Below are 24,048 nucleotides of genomic sequence, written 5' to 3'. Positions count from 1 at the left end.
AGTTTCTGGATTCTAAATTTCAAGGCAATGCAGTTGTCAGTAAGATGACCAGGACCTCTGTGGTACTCACAGTGTAGGTCAGCTCGCCAACTTGCAGGTAGAGGATTGGGGGGAGGCCGGATGGCAGGTAAGGTTATGCGACCTGAAGCAAGACACTGCTTAAGCACCTCTGAAGATGGAATGGGAAGAGGGGTAAATTCTACCCGGGTTTGTTGCCGAGGTGCGGTTGCGGTTTGAGCATAGTCCATTACTAAAGGTTCTTGGGACCTAGAGGATTGAGCATTGGAACGGGAAATACTATTGACTTGGGCTGGAGGGGACTTTTTGAAATCTCTGGGGTTTGGGTTGCTACGGTTGAATACACCTTGAGCCATAGCCTCCTCTATCTGGGTGCCAGCCACGATGAAGTGTTTGAAGTCTGGATAGTATTGCAAAGACATGTGATACTGGAGCTGGGGGGAAATATTTTTCATGATTATCTGGACTTGTTCTTCCTCAGACGGGCGCTCCATCATCTGAGCTGCTATTCTCCTCCATCTTTTCACAAAAATCAAAAAGGATTCCCTCAAGTCTTGCTTTGTTCTCTCTAAATCCTTTCTGGTGATTTCTGTCCCATCATCATATTTGAATTGCCTGATGAACTGCTCGCCGATATCCTTCCATGTCCTGTAACGAGTCTTGTCCAAGACCATGAACCATCTCCTCGCAACCTTGGTTAGGGAAACTGGGAACAATTGAGCCATTTGCTCAGAAGATAACCCTTGAGGCTGACACATGATGGTGAACATTTGCAAATGTGTGATTGGACAACCCACACCATCATATTTGTCGAAATCGGGCATTTGAAAATTGGCAGGAAGGCGAATTTCGGGAAATAAAGTAAGATCACTGGGATTGAAACCACCCTGGTCTTGAAACTGAATGTCTTGAACTTTCCTGGTAAGAGTCTCTAATTTCTCCATAACAGACTTATCAACCATGGACTGAGAAGGCCTACTGTGATTCTCGCTGTACTGCTCTTTTTCTAAGTCTTCTTCGACTTTATCAGGGATATTGATGAACACTGTTTGGGCAGGTGCTACTGGAGTAGCTGCTTGGCGCATAGGCCCTTTATCCTTGGACAACGACGGTCCCAACTTTTCAGAAAGCTGAGCCTTGATAACTCGGTTTTCTTCTTTGAGTTCTTGAAGCTGTTGGAGAATCAAGGTAAGAGTATCGGTAATAGCAGCGGGTGGAAGACCATCTTGGTTGTCTGCCATTGGTGAGGATGAGGACGGGAAAGAAGGAGATGCTGGGGTTCTTAGAGAAGGTGGCGGAGAAACAGATTTCCTCTCTAACCGCGAAGAGACCCGAACCCAAGGAGTATTAGGGTTAGCTATGATGTTTATTGCCCTGTAATATCCGAAAGACATATTTTAAAATCAGAGAGAAGAATAGACGATGATGCACACATAGACAAAGATAATGAAAGAGAAGGATGGACTTTATTGATCAATCATTAAAATTTGAGTACATGGTTCAATCTTTCAAAGATAAACATGGAACTAAGCATTCTTTTTAGACTTCTTCTTCGGACGACAATCTTCCTCAACTGACTCCTTTAAAGGTTTGATGATTCTTGCATCCCAAGCAGATGAAACAGCTTTGACAATCTTGGGCTTGAGACCCTCAGGCGGATAGAAATGATGAAGGGGAGGCACAATGGATTGCTCCCTTCCATACTGACGCTGAATCCTGGCAGGAACATAAAAGGAAGTCTTTTTGAGACCAAGAAGGCGAACGTAGTTAGCTTCTCCGGTGTTGAAGACAGCTTCTTGGATTCCGGGAATTTGCCAATAAATCTGATCTTCTTGGCGAGAATTTAACCATTCAACCCAATCGCTTTTATGATCGAAAGAAACATCATGACGCCATTCACTGAAGGTGTATAACGTATGATCAAAATGGACAGGAGCTGCAATTTTTAGCTTGTGGCATAACCACACTTGAAGTAATGCAGGACATCCTGAGAAAGACCCAACGAAAGAGCGAATATAAGAGCTTGGACCTGAACTGGCACGAAGGTGAGCCATATCATCCAATCCATTGAAAGTTTCTGCAAGCATAGTAGGAATTGGATTGGCGCCACGATCCATTTGATCAACGAGGTCCAGAAGAACAGCTGACGCAAAGCGAGAAGGCTGGACAGTGAGGAACCTAGCAAAGGAGCAGAATCTCAAAGCGCGCCGTCGAGCTTTTTGAATATCAACAGCACCAATGTATCCAACAGGAGGGTAAATGTCAATCAGTCGCTGCATGGACACTTCTTGGCCTTTCATGAAAGAGTTCATGGATTCATCTGGATTATCCATCAAGCAAAGGAACAAAGGACGATAATCTGGAACACAGGATGGCTTCACTAGAGGGCCATCCACAGGATATTCCAATAAGGCACACCATTCTTCAAAGGTGGGACACATTTCTTGGTTGCCAAAACGGAAGACATGATGATCGGGATCCCAACACTCTGATGCGGCATAGAGTAATCCCCAATCGAGCTTGATGGTTGCCACGTAGCCGAAGAGATTTTTCTCTTGTTCACTTATGGCGTAGATATGGGATTCTCTTAATGTACCACGGATCCAATCAAGAATTGTACGAGTAGACATAGTGCCCGTAAGCCAAGAGAAGGGATATAAGAATGATCAGGATTACATGAACACGAGATTAGGATAAGTTCCTGCCAGTACAAGGAAAGTATGAATACATGATCGAATCACACGATAGAAGAATGAAAGGCATACGATCGAAAGATTAGATGAGATAGCATAAGATTGCTTTCAACGGATAGATCAAGAATGACTAATCCTATGAGATCTTTGGAAATGATAGGATTTATATCCTAACCCCTAAAGGAAATTTTTTTTTTTTTTAATCTCGCACATTTTAACAGTGTGACCTGAAGGCATCAACCCTAATCCTAATCAAGCGGAGTGGAGAGAGGATCTCGACTCATGACTTTGTTCGTGTACCTAGGACCGATCGTAGCCATTGGAAGATGGTCTACGGCCTAATCTAGACACAAATAGGCAGGATATCCTAAACTAGGCTCACACACGTGATGCACATGTGTTCGTATACTACATGCATGTGTGGGTTAATCTAGGGGTAAGGCCAAGAGTTCCCTTAGCGCGAATCCCTGTTCGATATACTGTACCAGTGTCCGGCGTATCAGTACGTGAACAAGAGATCCGTTTACGTACCATAATGGTACTAGGCTAAGGGTGGAATGCTTCTCTAGCACAGAGGCACCAGGTGATGAAATCCCAGTCAACCATGCTAGATAACACTCCGGGTTCCTAAAATAGGACGTGTGTGCACGTGAGATGCAGAGTTTAGATGCAAGTGATGTAAGTGTGTGCAATATGTTTGCGCAATCTATGATGCCTTCAGGTTTTGTTAGATTAAGTTTGAGTAAAGTGTGATGAGAAAATAAAACAAGACAAACTAATCTAACAAGTATAGAGTTTTTATGAGCCAATTAAATTGAATTCAAATGAATTATCTTTTGAAATTTTAATGAAGTTAGGTGGTCCCCAGCAGAGTCGCCAAACTGTGGTACCTAGCCCGTGAGGGAGTGTGGGGCGCGAGCCGCCACGCGCTCTCTCTTGGTCTCTCGTATCCACGCGATTGGCGTGTGTTTTTAATTGTTGATTGTAATTCGTCTTTTATGTGAACTTGGGATCACTAAGGCAATCCGAATTCCACACGAAAGAGACTGACAGAGTCGCCACCTAGATGTGGGATCTAGGACCCGAAATTAACCAGAAATCTAGACTCGCTACCTGGTTACGAGAATGGAAGGTATGGGGAGTTATCCGCCACCTGCACCATTCTTGCCCGATAATCGGTCTTCGATTCCAAAAGCTAACTCTTTTAAATTTATTTTAAATGGCTCATTCAACTCTATGTTAATGTGCGAACTAAGTGACATGCATCCTATGATCTAATTTCAATGAGAATCCTAAATGTGTATCTTGATTTATTAATTTGTCTGGATTCAATCTAAGTGAAAGTTCTCCTAGAATTCTAATTTCATGGAAAGCCCTAAATGATTTGATTAAGCATTTACAAGAAAATTAATATCCAAAACACCACAATTTGTTGTGGTGCCGACTCGCGGGTGGTATGCCGTCAGACATCCAAGCTGCCTACGTACCCAAGCCTCACTGGGATCAGAGTCGACGTAGTTCGGTGCACCTAAGCTAAGTTACATATGCCTAACTCAACTACGACACCGACCTAGACGGGATTGACTGTTTCAACAGTTTTAGGAGAAGTTATTTAATTCAAGTTGAGGATTTTATTATCTTAGGATTTCATCTAAGATGCTATATGATTCTCATCTAAATGCAAATGGTCCCTTAGACTAATGCAGGTTTGCCTTACATCCTAGTTTACTAGGCTTGTCCTAGGGAAAGATTGGGTGACTAGTGTAACTAGACCTATGGCACGGTTGCTATACATAGCAAACGTCCGTGATGAGGCTGGACTCCTAACTCTAGGACTCTCTAAAACTTAGGACACGACACGACACCGGTGTTCCTAAATTGGGCTCTAAGGGTCCTTACGACGGAAACCGTGATCCAACGGTTCCGAAAGACACAAGACAAATCGATTTAAATTCTCGAGGTTAGTGAAAAAAAAAAATGGAAGAGATGATGAAATAGTGTGAGGGAATGAGAAAGATAGAGAAAGGTGCGACTGAACTTGGGAGTGCCAAATTGCCTACGTACCCCGCGATGGGGATCAAGCCACACGTAGTTCCGCTGGGGAGGTTGCTTGGATTTTGGAAAACAGGATTGGTATTTGGATCAGGAATCGGGTTTGTATTTGAGCATTGGACTTGAGATTCAGAAACATTGATTTAGCAATGGGATTTTGGAATTGGGAATTTGCATCAAAGAATTGAGCATATAGGAATCATCAAGGGTTTGAATTTTGGGAATTCAAAATGGGCGGGCTTATGAGATTCGGTCAAATGGATTCAGACATGCGACTCAGATTGTGTTGGGATATGACTTGGTTAGGCAAAAGGGAGGAAGTTCTATTAGGTGTAAAAGGGCATTAGTAGAATAGGGGAATGACTCGGTTGTGACATGGAAGGCCGCAACTTGGTCGAATGCGACTCGGTTGCATTGGGATGGGTTGATTAAGGAATTGGATTGAGTCAACTAAGGGGGGAGTCCAATCGGTTAAAGAGGTTGAGCATACTCGACTAGAGAGTTGGGTCAACTCGACTAGGGAGGTTGGCTAGAGTTGACTCAGTTGAGCTGGGTTGGGATCCCACTTGGATGGATTGTATTGGGGCGATTTGACTTAAGCTGCAGGTGGCCTGGCTGGGTTAGATTTAATGTAACCAGATTTATGGATAAATGGTGTGCCTCAGTGAGTGGACAAAGGTATGGCTTGGGTTGATGTGACTCGGTTGAGTTGTGCTAGGGTCAGGTTAGGTGGGGTTAATGGTTGAGTTGGATTGGATTGGGTTAATGGTCAAGGTCAAGTGCGGGTTGACTTGGCTTAGACTGGATTGGAACTGGTTGAGCGTGGATTGGGGTGCGGCTTGAGGTTTGGGTGGTTGGAGTATCTTAGGAACCAATAGGGCAAAGTGGCTCTTAAGGGGAATGAATTAATTGGGCCGAATGGGCCCGATGGCCGGGTTAACTGGGTTGGCCGGGTCTATTGTAGGGGTGTATGAGGGTACTGTTGGGTGGATGAATGAAAGGCATGTGGTGTATGATGTGTGGCTATGGTTATAGGGTTTAAGGCTTATGGGTATGGGTTTAGGTGTGGTTAATGGTTAGGTTGGATTGGGTTAATGGTTAGGTTGGATTGGGTTAATGGTTAGGGTCAAGTGAGTCGGGTCTAAGTTAGGAGCAAACCCGAGACTAGCCATGGTCTAACTAGGAGGAAGCAGGGTACAAACCAGGGTGCGGACCAGGGTGCACCAGGGTGCGAACCAGCAGGGAACCAGGGTGCGAACCAGCAGGGGAACCAGGGTGCAACCAGCAGGGAACCTGGGTGCAACCAGCAGTGAACCTGGGTGCAACCAGGGTCTAACCAGAGTGCGAACCAGCAGGGAACCAGGGTGCGAACCAGCAGGGGAACCAGGGTGCAACCAGCAGGGAAACCAGGGTGCAACCAGCAGGGAACCTGGGTGCAACCCGCAGCGAACCTGGGTGTGAACCAGTATCGAACCTGGGTGCAACCAGCAACGAACCTGGGTGCAACCAGGGTCTAACCAGAGTGCGAACCAGCAGGGAACCAGGGTGCGAACCAGTATCGAACCTGGGTGCAACCAGCAACGAACCTGGGTGCAACCAGGGTCTAACCAGAGGCTAACCAGGGGGAACCAGGGTGTGAACCATTAGGAAAAAATAAAAATGAAGATAAGATGGGTTAAGAGAAGAGGGAAACATGTATAACTTCACAGTCTACCATCAAGAAGAATGAGTAAAGATTGATCCTAGATGCTTCCTAACATGGTTTTTCTTTTAAAGTAAAAGATATGCATGAAAACAGACCCTACATAGAATTGAAATAAATGCCTACCTCTTTGAAAACCCACTTTGTGTTTGATTTTTCTTTGATGTTAATTCCTTGAAGATGATTCCTTGCTTGATAATGACTGCTTTTGATATATATCACCCAACGTATCACCCGATCCGGCAAGGATGGCCGAACCCTTGAAGAGATGAGGGAGAGGGATGAATTTTCTAAGAGAGGGATTCTTTTTTTTCTTCTCCCTTGGATGGTGGGATGAGAGGGTATTTATAGGAGAATGGGATAGGAGGTTAGGTGAGGTTAGGTGAGGTTAGGTAAGGTTAGGTGAGGTTAGGTAAGGTTAGGTGAGGTTAGGTGAGGTTAGGTGAGGTTTGGGTGAGGTTTGGGTGGTTAGGATGAGAGGAGAGGTTAGGTGAGGTTAGGTGAGGTTTGGATGGTTAGGATGAGAGGAGAGGTTAGGTGGTTTTGGATGGTGAGACCCAGGTCAAGATCTGTCATTGATCTAACGATTTACGGAAATCGGGTCTCGGAATGGAATCAGGGTCCGGGCTATGAAGTGACCCTAGCTTATTTTGTCCCGATTGATGATCCGTAAAGTCAGATCAAGATATTAATGACCTAAAACATATAAATCAATGATAGAGGGGGTTCTCACATGGATTTAACACACTAAATTCACTAATCAGGGTATTTTTCAATTTTTCGGATCTAATCATCTCACCAGGTACATCTCTTTATCATTTTGTTTTTTTTTTCAAAAAATTTGAGGATGGATCAATATATTAGGTTATTGTTGGTTAAAGTAAAGCAAAATGTGGGTGTCTACACTACCGTGGTCTCCAGGGGTCTTTTGTTCATCACTATGATAGGCTCCAGCACTCTGCGGAGCAATTTCGATTGGAGAATAAAGCACAGTATGACACTCTCTCTAGGTCCATTGCTACCCTCTCAGGATCTCTGACTGATCTGTCGATTGATGTGTCACATATTTATGAGGATTTCACTGCGTTCCACGAACGCTTTGGTGCCGCTCCACCACCACCAGAGGACTAGGACTTCGAGTCCTATTGCCTCATTTGCATGCATGCACCTTGGTTTTATATTTCTATCTATTCGTTTTGGAATGTATCATTCAGGTTTTACAAACTACTTATCTCTTCACTGCAGCGTCCTTGATACTTCTTTTGGGGCTTTCTAGCTCCTTATGTTGGTTATTATGGCTTGGTTGCTTGATGCCATAACTTAGACATGGTTGATATGCTCTGATATGGTTTTCTTTTATTGTGTGGATGATCTATATGTTGGTTGAATGGTATGTATATTATATGGTTGATATGGTTGAATTGTATTTACTGATTTGGTCTATTTTTCTTTAACTGGATGATGGATTACTTACTTCTCACAATGCCATGGTCTCTTTATTTGATTAACTGTTGAATGGAATCCTTTTTTCTTATGTCGAAGGGGGAGAAAATGCATATATGATATGACTTCATTGCTTGCACATATCTTCAAATTGCTTGCACATATCTTCAAAACTATATGATCTGGTTCAGAAGTCTCCTATACTAACTGGTGCAAATATTAAGGGGGAGCTCCTGTTGAGGGGGAGCAAGCATTATATATTATCTCTTTAGCTCCTACCACGCAATCAATCTGGGTTTTTGCCACCAATCAAAAAGGGGGAGATTGTAAGCCAGAAGGCAATTGTAAGCCCAAGGGTACATCCCTCTCTTGTTTTGATGATCAACAAACCCAAATTGATGGTAGTTTGCTAATGGCTTCTCTAGTGTTGTGATTTAGACAGGTTTCATCCCTGTCAACACTAGAAGCTAGAAGAACAAGGGCTAGTCTTGGAGAAAGTCAAGTGTTGGTGGTCAACCTTCAAGCCATATGGTGTATCGAAGAATCAAAGGAACCACAAGTGCAAGAACATGTTCAAAGACTATCTCAAGACAAAGGATGGCTCATCCTCTTGGCATTAAATGTTTGCATGCTGTGATGTTTTCAAATCGTCTTTAAAACCATTTTTCTAAGTGCATAATGTATTTGAAAACACATGTCTAAAGCCCAAAGACCAAGGCCCAAACTCCCTTGCACAAAATGTTTAAAACCAAGTTTTTAAAGAAGGGCCGGTCGACCGGGCTAGGCCGAGCGACCGAGGGATGCAACTTGGACTTCCAGGACATCTCGAATTTTATCGGGTCGGTCGACCGGACCAATCCGGTCGACCGCATATCGATTTTCTAGAAATCCATAAAACTTCCAGGTTGGTCTCAGCGGACAACCGCAACCCCCCCGGTCGACCGCGTAATGTTTCAAAGGCAAAATATTTTTCAAACAGGTAGCCCATGGAGGGCGACCGTTGTGGCTCGGTTTAAATTTTGAAAATAAAAAAGGGCCCGCGATAAGGGCGGGTGACCGTTGTGGCTTCGTCGACCGCGCGGATGTCGCGAAAGAGCTGTTGGGTTTGCAGTGGGTAGGTGCAACCACCCAGTTTTATTACAGTTTTGCCCTTAAACCCTCCTAAATCAACTAAGGCTATTTAAACCCTATCAATGACCTTCTTTAACACCTTTTGAAAATTTATCAAACCCTAGAGCTTTCTTCTTTGAAATCAAAAGGATTATTCTTCAAACCTCTTATGCATTTAACACTTGCATTCATTTCTTGTCAAGAGGAACTCCTCAAAGCATTTAGTTTCAATCATTGGGAGTATTGTGAGCATTGAGAGTTGTATATGTCTTAAAGAGGCTTGAGAGCTTTTCATTTTTCCTTCTTCCTTCTTTATTGTATTTGGAGTTGGAAAGAAGAGTTTCTTTTTTCAAGGCGGTGATGCAACGAAGAAGAACGTCCACGGAGGCGGATTGTATCGAAGGGTGTGTCCTCTTGTTGAGGAGGTGATTGTTGCATACGCTTTGTGAGACGGCGTTGAGGAGTCTTACCGTAGCGGAGAAAATCCCAAGGAAAGACCAAGTACTTATGTAGTGGAGTAGGTCAAGTTGTAACCGAACCACTATAAAATCTTCGTTAGTCTCCTTGCTCCCTCTCCTCTCACCCGTTGGTGTGCGCGGGGTGGGCGTATCGAACCACCCCGCGTACACCAACGGGTGAATCACCGTTCAACCTGTCCTTTGGAACCGAGGCAGTAATACCAGTCGATTTAGGCACCCCGTCTCCCAGAGTCACCAACTTCAGCGAGCAGCTCAATAATGATGGGCTCCGTGCGAACCTCGACTTGCTGGAAGAAGCCCGGGAAGAGTCTCGAATTAGGGTCGCCGCTTACAAGCAGAAAGTGTCCAACTATCATGATTGGAAGACACGCCCCAGAGAATTCCAAGCAAGAGATCTAGTCATAAGGAAAGCTGCTATCTCCCAGCCAAAAAAGGTCGAGAAACTTTCTCCGACCTGGGAGGGACCGTAAATAGTGAAAGAGGTAATTCGCCCGGGCAGTTATAGGCTGGAAACGCTGGAGGATAACCTATTACCCCATGCATGGAACTCCAAGAATCTCCGGAAATACTACCAATAGTAAATCGCCGGGCGTAAAAGGTGACTTTGTAAATGTAAATATTGTTAAAAATGAATGATATAGAGACTCTTTTGCAGATCTCCGCGTACTCTTGGAAACCCAGTTCACTAAAACTAGGGTACTCGACGCTTGGTTCGCCACGGCTCGTCTCCGCAAAGACCGGGAGCGCACTCCTGGTCCGGGGCCAGTCCGGATGCAAAAAACCAAAGCTCCTCAGAAACCCAGTTCGCTAAAACTTGGGTACTCATCAAATTGGAAACCCAGTTCACTAAAACTAGGGTACTCGACGCTTGGTTCGCCACGGCTCGTCTCCGCAAAGACCAGGAGCGCACTCCTGGTCCGGGGCCAGTCCGGATGCAAAAAAACCAAAGCTCCTCAGGAACCCAGTTCGATAAAACTTGGGTACTCATCAAATCGGAAACCCAGTTCACTAAAACTAGGGTACTCGACGCTTGGTTCGCCACGGCTCGTCTCCGCAAAGACTGGGAGCGCACTCCTGGTCCGGGGCCAGTCCGGATGCAAAAACCAAAGCTCCTTAGAAACCCAGTTCTCTAAAACTTGGGTACTCATCAAATTTGGAACCCAGCCCGGATGCAAAAATCCAAAGCTCCAAAGAAATCCAGTCGCTAAAGCCAGGCTACTCGATGGTTGGAACACCACGGTTTGCCCCCGCAAGGACCAGGTTCAACCAACCTAAGCTTGAAACGTATGTTTGGGGTGTTATCTACCCAGCATAGAACCAAACAGTATTAACCTGAAGCAGACAAGCGGAGAAGGGGTGGACAATAAAGTTTACTTTCCATTCATGAAGTAGGGCCTCAAAGGACCATTACAAGAATAATGCCTCAAAAGGCTACTACAAAAGTTGGGCCTCCACGGGGCCACTACAAAAAGAAATCATCAAAAGAGAAGGAAGAAGGGGAGCTCAAGGCACCCCCTGGCTACCATCCCGTGCTGGCTCCGTCTCCGGGGCCACTGGTGCAGCCGTTGTGGCCAACTCGCCACCGCCCATCGTCGGTGGGTCAGGGAGAACCATTCCAGTCAAAACCACGGCCGGATTGGATTCCTTAACCTGCTCAAGGCAGTCAAAGCCCCCGATCTTGTAGGCCTCACTGGACAGAATAACAAGTTCGTCCTCCCTTTTCTGAACGGCCGCTATCTGCCTCTCTCGGGCTCTCTCTCTCTCTCTCTCTCTCTCTCTCTCTCTCTCTCTCTCTCTCTCTCTCTCTGAGTGTTGACGGCTTCTCCTGCCTTCTCCTTCTGTGAGGCCAACTGAGCGGCAAAATCCTCCTTGAGCCGCTTGTTTTCCTCGGCCGTCTTTTTGATGGACCTCTGTAGCTCTTTTGCCTCCTGTATCAATTTCCCGTTCTCCTCCTCAGACTTTGTTATAGCCTTAGAAAACTTCTGGCTCTTCTCTCGGAGGTCGTTATAGTACAATAAAATCTGCAGACCAGCCAGTGTTAACACAGGAAAGCGAAGCAAGAAATAAAGATAAACAAGCACTCGAGGGCCATCTCACCTGGTAAGCGGACGAAAAGATGGCCTCATCAGCCGCAACTGGAGGTTCGCTGAGAATCTGAAGTTTGTCATTGCTGAGGAGAACTTTGCTGAGGAGCTCCTTAGCTACCCGGCTCTCACCGAGGCCGGTGTCATTTTTCTGAACGGCCCAATTGGGCCGAAAAACATTGTCTCCGGACCTCGCCGGGGGAGGACGGGCTCCAGCAGATGTCCCCCCCGACTTCGAGGACCCTGCACCTCGGCCATAGGCGCCCACCAACTTCACTGTACTCTTGGCTTTGGGAGGCGGCGGCGTGTCCTGGGTTTGGGCCGAACTCGCTATCTCTATAACCTTTCTTTTCTGGCCTTGCTGGACCTTCCCGAATGCCCCCTTCCTCATTTTGTCTATCAAGGACTGCTGCTGCATCTCTGAAAGTCGACATAGACAAACAAAACCAGTCAGAAGCAAGAAAAAGAGGAAAAATAAGTTTTAAACAAGACTAGCCACGTACGTGCCGGGGTCGCAGTACTAAGGCCAAGCCCAACCAGAACCTCTTCCCCGTGGAAATCCGAACAATGAATGGGTCCCTCACGGTCCAGCTCCTCCCGGAGTAAGGCAAACATCCTCACATCCTCGCCCTCAAGGAACGGCTTGCAACTGTATCCAGGGTGTCCCATTTCAAAGGAACCGGCCAGGGCTCGTTGGACTCCCTGTCCTCGACGTAGAAGAACCTGTTTCTCCATAAGTGTATCGAGGAAGGAATGCCAGTGATCATTTTGACCTCCAGGCGCTGGCTAATGTAAATCCAACCCCCGCCCTTGTGCCTCTTCAATTGCGCACACGCGCGGAACAACGGCACAGACAAGTTCCTCTGAAGCCGGCCCTGGACGAGGTATAAGAACCCCGTCAGCATCCTCCATGAGTTTGGCGCTACCTGAGCCGGGGCCAGCCCGTAGTGTCGAAGCACCGCGGCGAAGAATGGGTGCAAAGGGAACCTGAGTCCGGCCCTCAACGACTCATCGTATATGCAAACATCAGAGCTTTCATTACAGGCCCTATCTCCCTCCGTCACCTCCGTCAGCCCAAACCTGGAGGGAACACAGTACCTATCCCTAATGCCTGCCATCATGGACTCATCAAGGTAATTCTCCTCGTGAAGAGCCTGTACGTTGTATTTAGAATTGGCGTCCATCCGGGCCCTCGCCACGACCTCAACAGCCCGGCCAGGGAGAAACGTTGTGGACACCTTGCCGGCGTCACTACCAACACTCCCCTCTACTTGGAGATAACTATCCGTTGGGAGCGGAATGGTGTTCAAATCCAAAATCACTTCGTCCCCAACCACCTCGTCATCACTACCTACGATATCCACACTGCCATCAGGACTTGCCATTTGGGGGGCTGGTGTCCAGATCGGCCTATCCTGGGTCCTAATCGACGACCTAGACCCTGAGCTACTAGAGGACGACTCCCCCGAACCGGACTCAGAACTAGAGCTACTACTTGACATGAAAGCAGGAAAAGAAACGAATGAAAGGCGCGCTCAAGAAGATTACTGGACAGAACTGAAATCTCCCGGTTTCGAACTGAAAGCTCGCAAATCCTCAGCCGTTCACAACCACGAACTACGCAACCCGAACTGGCAGAACAAAAAAGCAGAAGGAGAGTAAAAAGTGAAAAGTAAGAAATGAAAGGTGAAAACCCTCCTTTTATAAGCCTTGGAGATGGGAACCTGCATTTAATGAAGGGCACGGGCACGCGGGCGCCTGTACGGCGAAACATGTCTTTCATTAATGATGGGCACAAACTTCGAGGCAAGGGCGTAAGTGAAAATACGCGTGTATCTCCAAAAGACTAAGGGCACCTGTGAAAGTGATCGTGTGGAGGATAGCTCTTAAAAGCGATTGAGTCCGGCACAAAAAGCAGTCCGGCCCAAGCCGGACTGGATATGACGCGTCTCGCTAGATGACAAAAAGCAGTCCGGCCCAAGCCGGACTGGATATGACACGTCTCGCTAGACGACAAAAAGCAGTCCGGCCCAAGCCGGACTGGATATGACGCGTCTCGCTAGACGACAAAAAGCAGTCAGGCCCAAGCCGGACTGGATATGACGCGTCTCGCTAGACGACAAAAAGCAGTCCGGCCCAAGCCGGACTGGATATGACGCGTCTCGCTAGACGACAAAAAGCAGTCCGGCCCAAGCCGGACTGGATATGACGCGTCTCGTTAGACGACAAAAACAAACCGGCCCAAGCCGGACTCCATATGACGTGTCTCGCTACACGACAAAAAACAGTCCGGCCCAAGCCGGACTGACAAATTTCGGGACTGACTCACGAGCCGGACTGACAAATCTCCGGACTGACTCACGGGCCGGACTGACAAATCTCTGGACTGACTCACGGGCCGGACTGACAAATTTCAGAAGTGACTCACAAGCCGGACTGACTCACAGACCGGACTGACTCACGGGCCGGACTGACAAATCTCCGGACTGACTCACTGGCCAGACTGACAAATTTCCGGACTGACTCACGGGCCGGACTGACTCACAGGCCAGACTGACAAATTTCCGGATTGACTTACAGACCGGACTGACAAATCTCCAGACTGACTCACAGGCCGGACTGACAAATTTCCGGACTGACTCCCACCGATCAGAGATATAACTCACCACATTTCCCCAAGTCATCATAATGACTTGGAGAACTGGGGGGCAACTGATGGGGTATAAAAACAGCAGCCTATTAGATGTCGACACGTGGCCCAAGGATGGCCCACCACAGACCCCGCGTCAGCAGGGGTAGTTTGGTAATTACAGCAGAGTAGGTGAGCTCGAACCTCTCGCTGGCCGACACCTGTCCAGGAGTAATAACTCCTCAACTACCCCCGTTTTCTCTCTATAAAAGGGCTTCCAAAGCTCATAAACAGGGTAATAACTTCTCACCCACCACTCTTAAACTCGCTCTGCACTCCTGCTCATACTGACTTGAGTGTCGAAGGGCCTGTCCGGAGTAACACTCCGGGTTGGTCATTCTGACCTCGTTTGCTCTTTACGCAGGGATCAGCTACTCAGCTCCCTCACCTCGGTTTCACGGGTCCTCCAACTCGGCTCTTACGTCACTGTCATATCTGTTACCGATTTTAGGCCTAACACCTGGATTCATGTTTCTTTTAACTAGAAACCCTAACTTTTTCACATCCTAAAGCCTGTCTGTTACTTTCCTCGTTTAAAACTTTAGATTCTCTTAAAAAATCTATATCATAGTTCGGAGATCTCAAACTTGAGTTGTTCTAAGCGATTCTTTCACCTTTTGTTGAAGAGCTTTGGAATCAAAATTTCTGTTGACAAGATCTGATCATCATAATATCATTGCTGATTTTGAAAGTTCAGATCGAAGTTGATGAAATAAAAATTCAAAGGCATTTATCAACTGTTTCGGAAGAAATTTCAGGTAAGTTTCTCTTTTGGAATACTTATGTATATTTTGAGTTGTTTGATTAAAAAGGTTAGATGTTTAGATGAAATTGCTAGGTTTGTATAAGAATTTTCATTTAAAGCAAGATCGAAGGTTTTTCTTCTCATGATTTGCATAGATTTGTTCTCTAAATTGCACATATTGATGAGATGATAAAAAATAATTTCTATAGATCTCGTATGAATTTTCTGTATTCTTTTATGAAGGTTTTTTTTTCCATATGATTTTATCTCTTGATTTCACTCTGATCTTACTAATATGACTGAATTTCATGATTTTATTTATCAATTTTAGTAAATAAGGTAGGAACTAGGAAGTCAAAGTATAAGTTTATGCTCTAAGCAAAAACTTGGGAAAAAGTTAGTGTATTCATAAAAATAGAGTTTTTTTTTTATGAACACCCCTTTCCAAGACCACCCAATTCAACCAAAACCAGTGCAAAGAAGACTGAATCCATTCGATTTCGAAAAAGGATTACTAATCCGTCATCAGTGGTTGTGAATGACTGACTTTTTCAATCTTTTCGACCTTGGTTCCGTAGGAGCAAGTTTCAGATGTAATTGAGGGCAAAGAGGGAAGATTTCGTGAGACTCTACTTGGTAAACGGGTCGATTATTCAGGGCGTTCCGTCATTGTCGCGGGCCATTCGCTTTCATTACATCGATGTGGATTACCTCGAGAACAAATACAAGGAAGCTGTCCTTAGCAAAATAGGAGGTGTGCTTTATCAAACTCTATAAATAGTAGACCCGACAAAAAGTAACCCCGACCCGCAGGTCTACCCGGCCCGTCCGGGTATTGCGGGTCTGGGTCATAAATTAGAACCCGTTTGCAGTTTTTACTTGGCCCGTACGGGTCGTAAAATTGATGACCTGTGGGTACCCGCAGGTACCCGTAAAACTTGAAGTTGGTTAAAAGTTAAAAGTTAAAACCTAAATGGCTAAATATCGTGTGTGGCTCTCCTAATTTTCTCTCAAGTCTCAATAGAACAAATAGGCTTGAAACCCTAACCGCTTTCTCTCCGGCCGTGATTCCGGCCGTCTCCGACCATCCGGTCCGTTGCCGGTGTCTGACGGCCTCCTACCTTCATCGAGGTTTCTCTCTCTACCTCTCTCTCTCTCTCTCTCTCTCTCTCTCTCTTTCTCATCTGTTTTAATTTTATTTTGATTTTAACAGGGTTAGGGGGTATGATCCTAAGCCTAACTCTATGTCTCTCTTGCCCTCAGATCACTAGATTTTTGGGGTAGGGTTTGAACTTTGGGGTTGGGTAATCCCTGTTAGGGTTAGGGTTTCGATTTTTTGTCTGTTAAGGTTAGGGTTAGGGTTAGGATTTCGAAGGAGAAGGGTATTATACCCGAAGGTCTCAAAAATCTTCCCCAAAACCAATCATTTCACACACACACAAAAATCCTAACCCCTAGCTTTTCTCTCTCTCTCTCTCTCTCTCTCTCTCTCTCTCTCTCTCTCTCTCTCTCTCTAAAGCTTCGATGTTTAGTTCAGTTCGTTGAATCGAAGCTCGTTTGCAAGAGATCTGCAGAACAAGGTGAATTTTTGTCTTTTTTTTTCTTTTTCTTTTTTCTAGTTTTGTTTCTGGTCAAGGCATTCAATTTGGAGCCCTACTTTCCAGAAAAAAACAGTGGATTTCCAAACTGGTTTTTATCTCATTATCAAGTAGCTAGAAACCACTCCAGTTTTACTATCAAGCTCTGTATTAGGTGTTGAATCTTGTATTTGGAGTTTATGAGTTTAAATCAATGGGCCTTTACTTAATTTCCCTGAAACTGAACTTCCATGGCTGCATATACACTAATTTTCATATATGAGCCAAACAAGCTCAAGAATCACATGCACTTGTAGAAGTACAAAATTACACTGCGCAACTATAATACTTGTTTCAGTTGCCGGGTTACCCGCTACCCGCAGGTATGCCCGTGCCCGCCCGGGTAAGATCTGGGTACATAAAATGGCTACCTGTAGAATCACGGGTAAAAGCTACCCGTACCCATCGTACCCGTACCCGTCCGGGTCGTGCCCGTACCCGCCCGGGTTACCCGTTTGCCGGGTCTACTTATCTGACCTCTCATAGCATTACAAAACTTGCAGGTCCATTCAAATGTCGCTGTACAGAGTTAATTAACCAAAGGTTGGTCTAAAGAGAAACAACACACTGATGGCCCACCATTTCCACTCAAATCCATGCATTGGGATGGGATCCACGATGATGTGTCTCACCACCTCCCATCAAACCTATGCATCCTGTAGAGCCAACCATTTTACCGCACAGGTTTTCTTGCGGTGGGGCCACCACCATCTCTACCCAAACCCGTTGTGGCTCACCATTTCTCCTTGCTGTGTTATTGATGGGTGGGCCTACCATCTCTATCCTAACCCGCTTGTATTTTTCGACATTCGGAGGGGAATGTATTTGACGAAGAAGAAAATCCTAGATCTATTCTTGGTAAGCACACACCCTTTCTCCTTCTCGCAGACTTGACGAGCGAAATTCGACTTGAAATCCTGGCCCTTGATTCTCTTTCTAAAGATTTTATTTTATTTCCCCTATATTCATTTTTTGCAGGGATGTATTTCTAGATTTTGTAGGCCTTTTCTGTGTGTGTTTTTCTTGTGATGATTTGGTTGTTTTTTTATCATTGAAATTTGAAGAGGGAAATTCTGATTTTCTTTTTCAGGATTTTCATCCCTCGTATGATGCTTGCAAGGGGTGTATATATAACATGATCATTTGCTTTTTGGTTAAGAATGAGGCGCTATGTATACATCGACGATAGCGATCAACAAGATTTGTATTGTGATAATCGCATATCAAATAGGAAATATACTATATTGAATTTTCTCCCCAAAAATCTATGGGAACAATTCAGGTGATCCTTTAACTTTTATTCATTGTTTCCTCAAATTATTGCTTACTTTTTATTCATTGTATCTTTGTTTTGGTAAGTTATTTTGTAGAATTTTGTTGATATAAGTATTCTTGTGCAGAAGTATCATGCTCCCAAACTTCTAATTGAACAACTTAATTTGTTATTATAATAATGTTTAGCCACACTCTTATGATTTATGGATGCACACACGAGTGTCGCGTATCATGTCAGACACGGCAAACCCTCAAAATTTAGTAACAAGAACACGGCAAAAATAGAAAGTATATATAATCAAGATTTGTGGATATGGATTCCGTGTGTCAAGTTTCGACATGGATACAAGTTGTCTGACATGGCAACATCTAAAAATTTAGAAATGGTGGCACGTACATACATATGAAATTGTTGATTACTATCATATTTTGTAACAATATAAATATGGTAACCATTAAAAAAAGGGAAATGATTTCAGCACATCCATGTTTTGATACTTGCGCTCATGTATCTTGTCTTTTAGCATTTAATTGTCGCGTAATTGCTTTTTAGAGACTGCAAAAACGCTTTTACAACTCTTTAAATGTAAAAGACAAGAAACATGAGCGTCATGTATCAAAACATGTTTGTGTGGAAATCATTTCGCTAAAAAACAATATAAATATGGTATTCATTTAACAAACTAATAAATCTTAGAATTAATCACTTATAATCTAAAACAGACATGAGATGATCATTAATATGGTGTTTGCCAATTTGTTCTAGTTCTATTCCGTATCCAAAATACTGTGAGAAACGGATGCCAATATGATACAATGAGTATGATATTAGAATGAGAGTTTGTTTAGGGTTTTAGGTTTAGGGGAGGGGATATAACAACAAATATTAGTTAAAGAAGTGCTAAAAGAAGAGGTTATAATAAAAAAGAGAGTTTATAATAAAAGAAAAGTTAATAATATAGGAGGTTTACACAATATTTCATAATAAAACAGAACGTCACACTTGCAACAATACAAAAATGTGTCCAAAGGAGTTCATTTAAAAGAGGTATACACAAAAACATCAAGTCTAACACTTCTAGCAGTACATTTAAAAGTGCTGAAGGAGTGTCGACACATGTCGTCATGCTTGTCACAACACGTGTCAGCAATGAATTCAAAGTGTCGACTAAATCCTGACTTGTGCCATGCGTCTGGATTTTCCTAGGTTCGATGGATCAAACCTGTTGAGTGGATTTGGAAGGGGGACTAGTGTTTTGTGTGCCACCAAGTTCTTGATGATAAATGGGTTCAGATCTCTTCGTTTCACCTTGAAGTCAAGGCATTACAATGGTACCAATGAGTGAGAAAATTGGCATGGGATGATTTCAAGCAGGGCTATACCATGTTGAGAGTTGGAAATACCATGTTGAGAGTTGGAGAGAAGAGAATGAGAGAAAATTAGTAAGTTGGAGAAGAGCTCCCCCTCACTTATGCATTTATATAAAGAGGAAAATGTACAAAGACGAAAGTGCCCATAGTCACATATACACTTCTAATAGTGAAAATGTTTTCTACTTGGTGAGAGGTGCAAGAATCAAGATGAGGTAGTTGAACCTGTGTTTGGTCTCCTCATGATCTCTAGGTTCAAGCTTATGAGCTTGGCACTTATTTTACCATGGAAGAGATCAATATGAGTTGGAACATTTCTTTTATTTCCTAACGAAGTGCATTTTGAACCAAATAGTGTCAAAAAGTTGTTAATGCCATGGAGTAAATGCATTGGCAGTCAGTCACAGTTTTAAGTTTGCGAACAGATTGTGTGGCTAAGTTTATAATGCCATAAAAAGTGATTTTTTTTTTCAAGGGGAAAATTTCTCCATTTTATGTGGCTAAGTTTATAATCCCATAAAAAAGTGTTTTTTTTTCAAGGGGAAAATTTCTCCTTAAAAAAGTGTTCTTAGATGAAGACCAGATTTTTAAAGTAGATATAGTCAGATTTAAAGTAGGATACTGTCATTACTGTCATTGAAGTGGATCCAACATAGAATAGCTTTCCCCTCAAATGTTGTCTAGCAATCATTTAGCTCCTGATCATATCTTGAATACAAAAATGGATAAGTAAAAAATGACTTAAAATTTTGTCCAGCAACTTGATTATAGGAGATTAACTTCTTTTTAAGGTCATGCATTATCTGTAAATTCCGGCTTCTTCTACGGGCCACTACGCCATCCATGACCTCGTCTATGAATGATTAGTGCATAATTATTAGAAAACAATATTGTTGTAATTGCTACCCTAGCGTATTTTAGAGTCTCTTCCTGTGCGTGCGCTCGGTGGGGTGTGTGCGTGCGTGTGGGGGTGATTCTTCCTAGTGGTAGATCTGATGAATTCCAAATTTTGGGAGATGAAAGGTGGATAATGGTTAGGATGCGATAATGTTTTCAAATGATGGTGAGGTGATTATTGAAATAGGAAAAATAAATGAAAAATGCATCAAAGCATGAGGTTAAGTGCGAGAATCCTGCTTTTGATGGTTGTGATTGACGTTGTTGGTTAGTTATCAAGTAATATTCTATAGAAGCAGCTTGAATGAGAGTCTAGAGCTTAAATACCATGAAGAAACTAGACTGGCATTATCTGAGATTAGCAATGAACCTAAATAAGGGCTTGATACAATAAGATTATGGAAAAATGGGAAATGCTCTTACAAGATACATGATGTACACACCAAACAGCCTTAAGAATTAAGGTCTAACTTAATGACAAGAGCATTACTAATATACATATTTAAACAAAGTTTTTAAACAATGTGTGCATCCACTAGAAGCTGAACTGTTTTCACCATATTTTTGTTTTCTCATACAACTACATGCTCTATCCACTTCCCTATCCTGGTGGTATACCATCTATTTTCCCTTATTCATATCTTTGCAACAGAAATCGAATTGAGCATCCACTGTTTTCTAATTTATTTCTAGTTTCTTGTAGGAACTAGGGTGTATATGATCATCCACTGTCTGAGTAGCTTGCGTTAATTCATCTATTTTCGTGTTTGTATAATCTTACAATGTTTCGTACTTACTGTTCATTTCATGTGTTTTTTTTGCAAATTAACTGTACATTTTTAATTTGAATTCTAAAGCATTAGCAACTTCTATTTCACCGGAATTTTCTAAAGTACTGACCATTTAATTGTCGTTTTATTTTTTTATGTTGATGGATACCATTCTTCCACAATTCTTTATACTGTTCTAATAAATTCTTCTTAATATGTTTATTTTTGCTTCCAGTCGGTTCATGAATCAATATTTTTTGCTGATTGCGTGCCTCCAACTATGGTCACTTATCACTCCTGTAAATCCTGCAAGTACATGGGGTCCACTTATTTTTATATTTGCAGTCTCGGCTACGAAAGAGGCATGGGATGACTATAATAGATACCTCTCTGACAAGCAAGCAAACGAGAAAGAAGTATGGGTTGTAAAACAAGGGACAAAAAAGCAGGTATTGTGAAAATCAATTAATTGTACTTGTTTTATTATATCAATGGAAAACCAAAATGTAAAGTCATGGGCAACCACCCGATCAAACTGGTTCACTCAGGGGATTCTCATTGCACTTGTACAATGGCTACTTCTATGGGTAATATTTTGAATTGAAACCATGTTTTAAAATCAATGGTTCATATAGAATATGCTCATAATTACTGTATTATTGTTTATATCATTAGTAGACTAATCTGAATTCTTTTGCCTATTTTAAATGGTCCATCTGCTCCCTTTAAAAAATGGAATTTGATGTACCTGTATCGTTGGTAGAAAATTTGTTGCATATTCAACTAGAAAGACAATCACTATCCAAATTAACATGAATGGGCATAATCCCATATACACATTGCGTAGGTGTTTGATAATTGGGATCATTGACCTGACGGGTCACCATTGATAAAGATCCTTCACAAGAAATATGATTTCAAGTGAATGGGGCATACTTATTTCGATTGAAACTTTGAAATTTCAGATGAAATTTGGGTTAGAATCTCACCCAAAAATCTCGATTCTTCATAATTATTTAATAGGGCATCCAATGTACAATGACTACAATACCCTCTATCTTACCATTAATGACTAAACTACCCTTTGCACATTATTCAACAGGTTTTAAATTTCTACTGAAACTGTTACAAAATAACCAAAATGTTTATGTTTCCTTCACCGAAATCAAACCGAAATCGAAACCCATATTGAAACCAAAATTGTAATTGTATTAGTGGAATCTATAGCAGTAACTGTTATATAATTATATTTGTATGAATTGCATGGGAAATGTCGTGCATGTATTATGTAATAATATTTATATGAATTATATGTGAAATGTGGTATGTACTAAATTATCAGACGTGTATGTCAGTTAGTGTTTAATCTTGTTTAACAATTATGGATGATTGTCTTACTTATGTGATGGTTTATTTGTGTTTATTTGTTCTTATTCTAGCATTTCGTGAAGTTTCATCGTAAAATTCTATCATTTGCATATATTTCTATATATTTCTACAATTTTATATGATTTCCACCAAAATTTCCCATTGAAATCGAAACGTTTCTGTGGTACCAGACGTGTAAACCAGTAGGTGTTTGATGTTGTTAAACAGTTATGGATGATTATCTTACTTATGTGATGGTTTATATGTGTGTATTTGTTCTTGTTCTAGTATTTCGCGAAATTTCATCGTTAAATTCTATCATTTGCATATATTTCTATGATTTTACATGATTTCCACTGAAATTTCCCACTGAAACGGAAACGTTTCTGTTTCCTTGGCAACTGAAACCGAAGCCAAAACTGAAATTTTAATCCTTGAGTGTACGGCTCCGGCTAGTAAACTTAGTAGAATCGAGTTTCTTGCAACGACTTTCGTGTAGCTACATGACAGACTCATATATTCGAGAGAAGCACATTGAGAGTGAGCATTCTTAAGGATAGTGGTCTTTTTTTGAAAAGACGGTTAAGGATAGTGGTAATGACCTTATGAGATCCGAGGTATTTAGTTGGGATTACATAGAAGTATTAGATTGCCTAAGGATAGTTGTAAAACTTGTAATGACCTTATGACATTCTACACTTCTATGTAATACTAGCTAAAGTCCTTGTATTTAAGGCTTTCTTAAATATTTCCTGCCATTCAAAAAAGAAAAAAAAAAAAAAAAAAAGATGGAAATCCTGAAATTTCTTTATGAGATTAGATAATAGTGATGGCCTATGGAGAGTAGCCAAATTTCTATATGAGATTAGTGCTATGCAAAAAATGATAGGCACATTTCTTTTGTTCATATTCCCAGGAGCGTCAACAAACTAACTAATTTGGAAAGAGACATACTTTAGGAATAGATGAAGAGAGAACCGTATTCAAAATACCTCCCTTGATTTCTTCTATGAATATTATTTGAAAAGAATTGTAATTCACTATTGTTAGGTTCTTTATTCCAATCACCAAAAAGGCGGAGGACTGGCAATGCCCCTATTGTCTTTACCACAACTTCGGCTGGCAAGATAGATGTAGAAGATGCTCGAAAGCTAGAGCGAAATCGACCCCTTCACCTAGTTCGCTTCCGGATGATGGGAGAAGGCCTACAGGGAGTTCTAGGCAAAATCAAGGTACTGGGGTTTGGTTCTGCTCTCCCTGTCAATATCTTAATTTCAGATGGCAGAACGAATGTCGCTGGTGTTATCGGGCCAAACTCCCCTCGAAGTGGGTTCCTGGTTTTAGCTCACCTTCTAGGGTAGAATCCAATGGTGGTGATGATGATATTTGGCCTGATTCGGGCAAAATCTATCACCACAAAAGCTCAGGGAATCCTTTTTTATCTGTCTCGGGCAAAGAGGTGGACACACGAATGGGTTTACTAAGAGGTTGCCTAATAATGAAAATGAAAAATCATATCGAGACCTTACCTGAGCTTTGGAATTGGGCACAAAAGTATTGGAATATCCCATCTTTACATTGTCCTTCTATATTGGCGAAGAATGAAATCCTCTTTATGTTTGAAACAGAATCACAGGCATCACAGATCCTTCGTAAGGGTCCTGAGGCTTTGGGTAATCATTTGCTCGTCCTCTAACCATGGAAAAGGGACTTTA

The 24,048-nt window shown here is 42.7% G+C and overlaps 2 protein-coding genes across 5 annotated transcripts in view; one reads left to right on the top strand and one right to left on the bottom strand.

The window, feature by feature from the left end:
• Positions 1-1,384: 1,384 nt before the first annotated feature.
• On the bottom strand, positions 1,385-6,772 carry LOC143850381 (uncharacterized). The gene is made up of 3 exons (XM_077359636.1): positions 6,592-6,772; positions 1,727-2,719; positions 1,385-1,392 (listed from the first exon to the last, which is right to left on the bottom strand). Exons 2-3 carry the CDS (start codon positions 2,646-2,648, stop codon positions 1,385-1,387), a joined length of 930 nt encoding a protein of 309 aa, XP_077215751.1. The 5' UTR covers positions 2,649-2,719; positions 6,592-6,772.
• Positions 6,773-17,370: 10,598 nt separating this feature from the next.
• Positions 17,371-24,048, top strand: part of LOC143851184 (phospholipid-transporting ATPase 2-like) — a 115,525-nt gene continuing 108,847 nt past the window's right edge. For 2 of the 4 annotated variants that reach the window (XM_077360529.1, XM_077360533.1), the window contains exons 1-2: positions 17,520-17,934; positions 21,201-21,414. In XM_077360529.1, the coding sequence (XP_077216644.1) occupies positions 17,813-17,934; positions 21,201-21,414 (336 nt within the window). In that variant the 5' untranslated portion in view covers positions 17,520-17,812. The other 2 variants (XM_077360530.1, XM_077360531.1) reach the window with 2 other exon arrangements.

The sequence above is a fragment of the Tasmannia lanceolata genome, unplaced genomic scaffold, assembly GCF_043159265.1.
Source record: "Tasmannia lanceolata isolate RefF3 unplaced genomic scaffold, GAP_Taslan_0.1 ptg000018l, whole genome shotgun sequence".
Lineage (NCBI taxonomy): Eukaryota > Viridiplantae > Streptophyta > Magnoliopsida > Canellales > Winteraceae > Tasmannia > Tasmannia lanceolata.
Note: the sequence above shows the minus strand (reverse complement) of the source record. Positions and strands in the feature narration are given on the sequence as shown.

What these genes read in the sequence shown, in the direction of transcription:
- LOC143850381 (XM_077359636.1), bottom strand. Translation starts at nt 2,648, where the DNA reads ATGTCTACTCGTACAATTCTTGATTGGATCCGTGGTACATTAAGAGAA.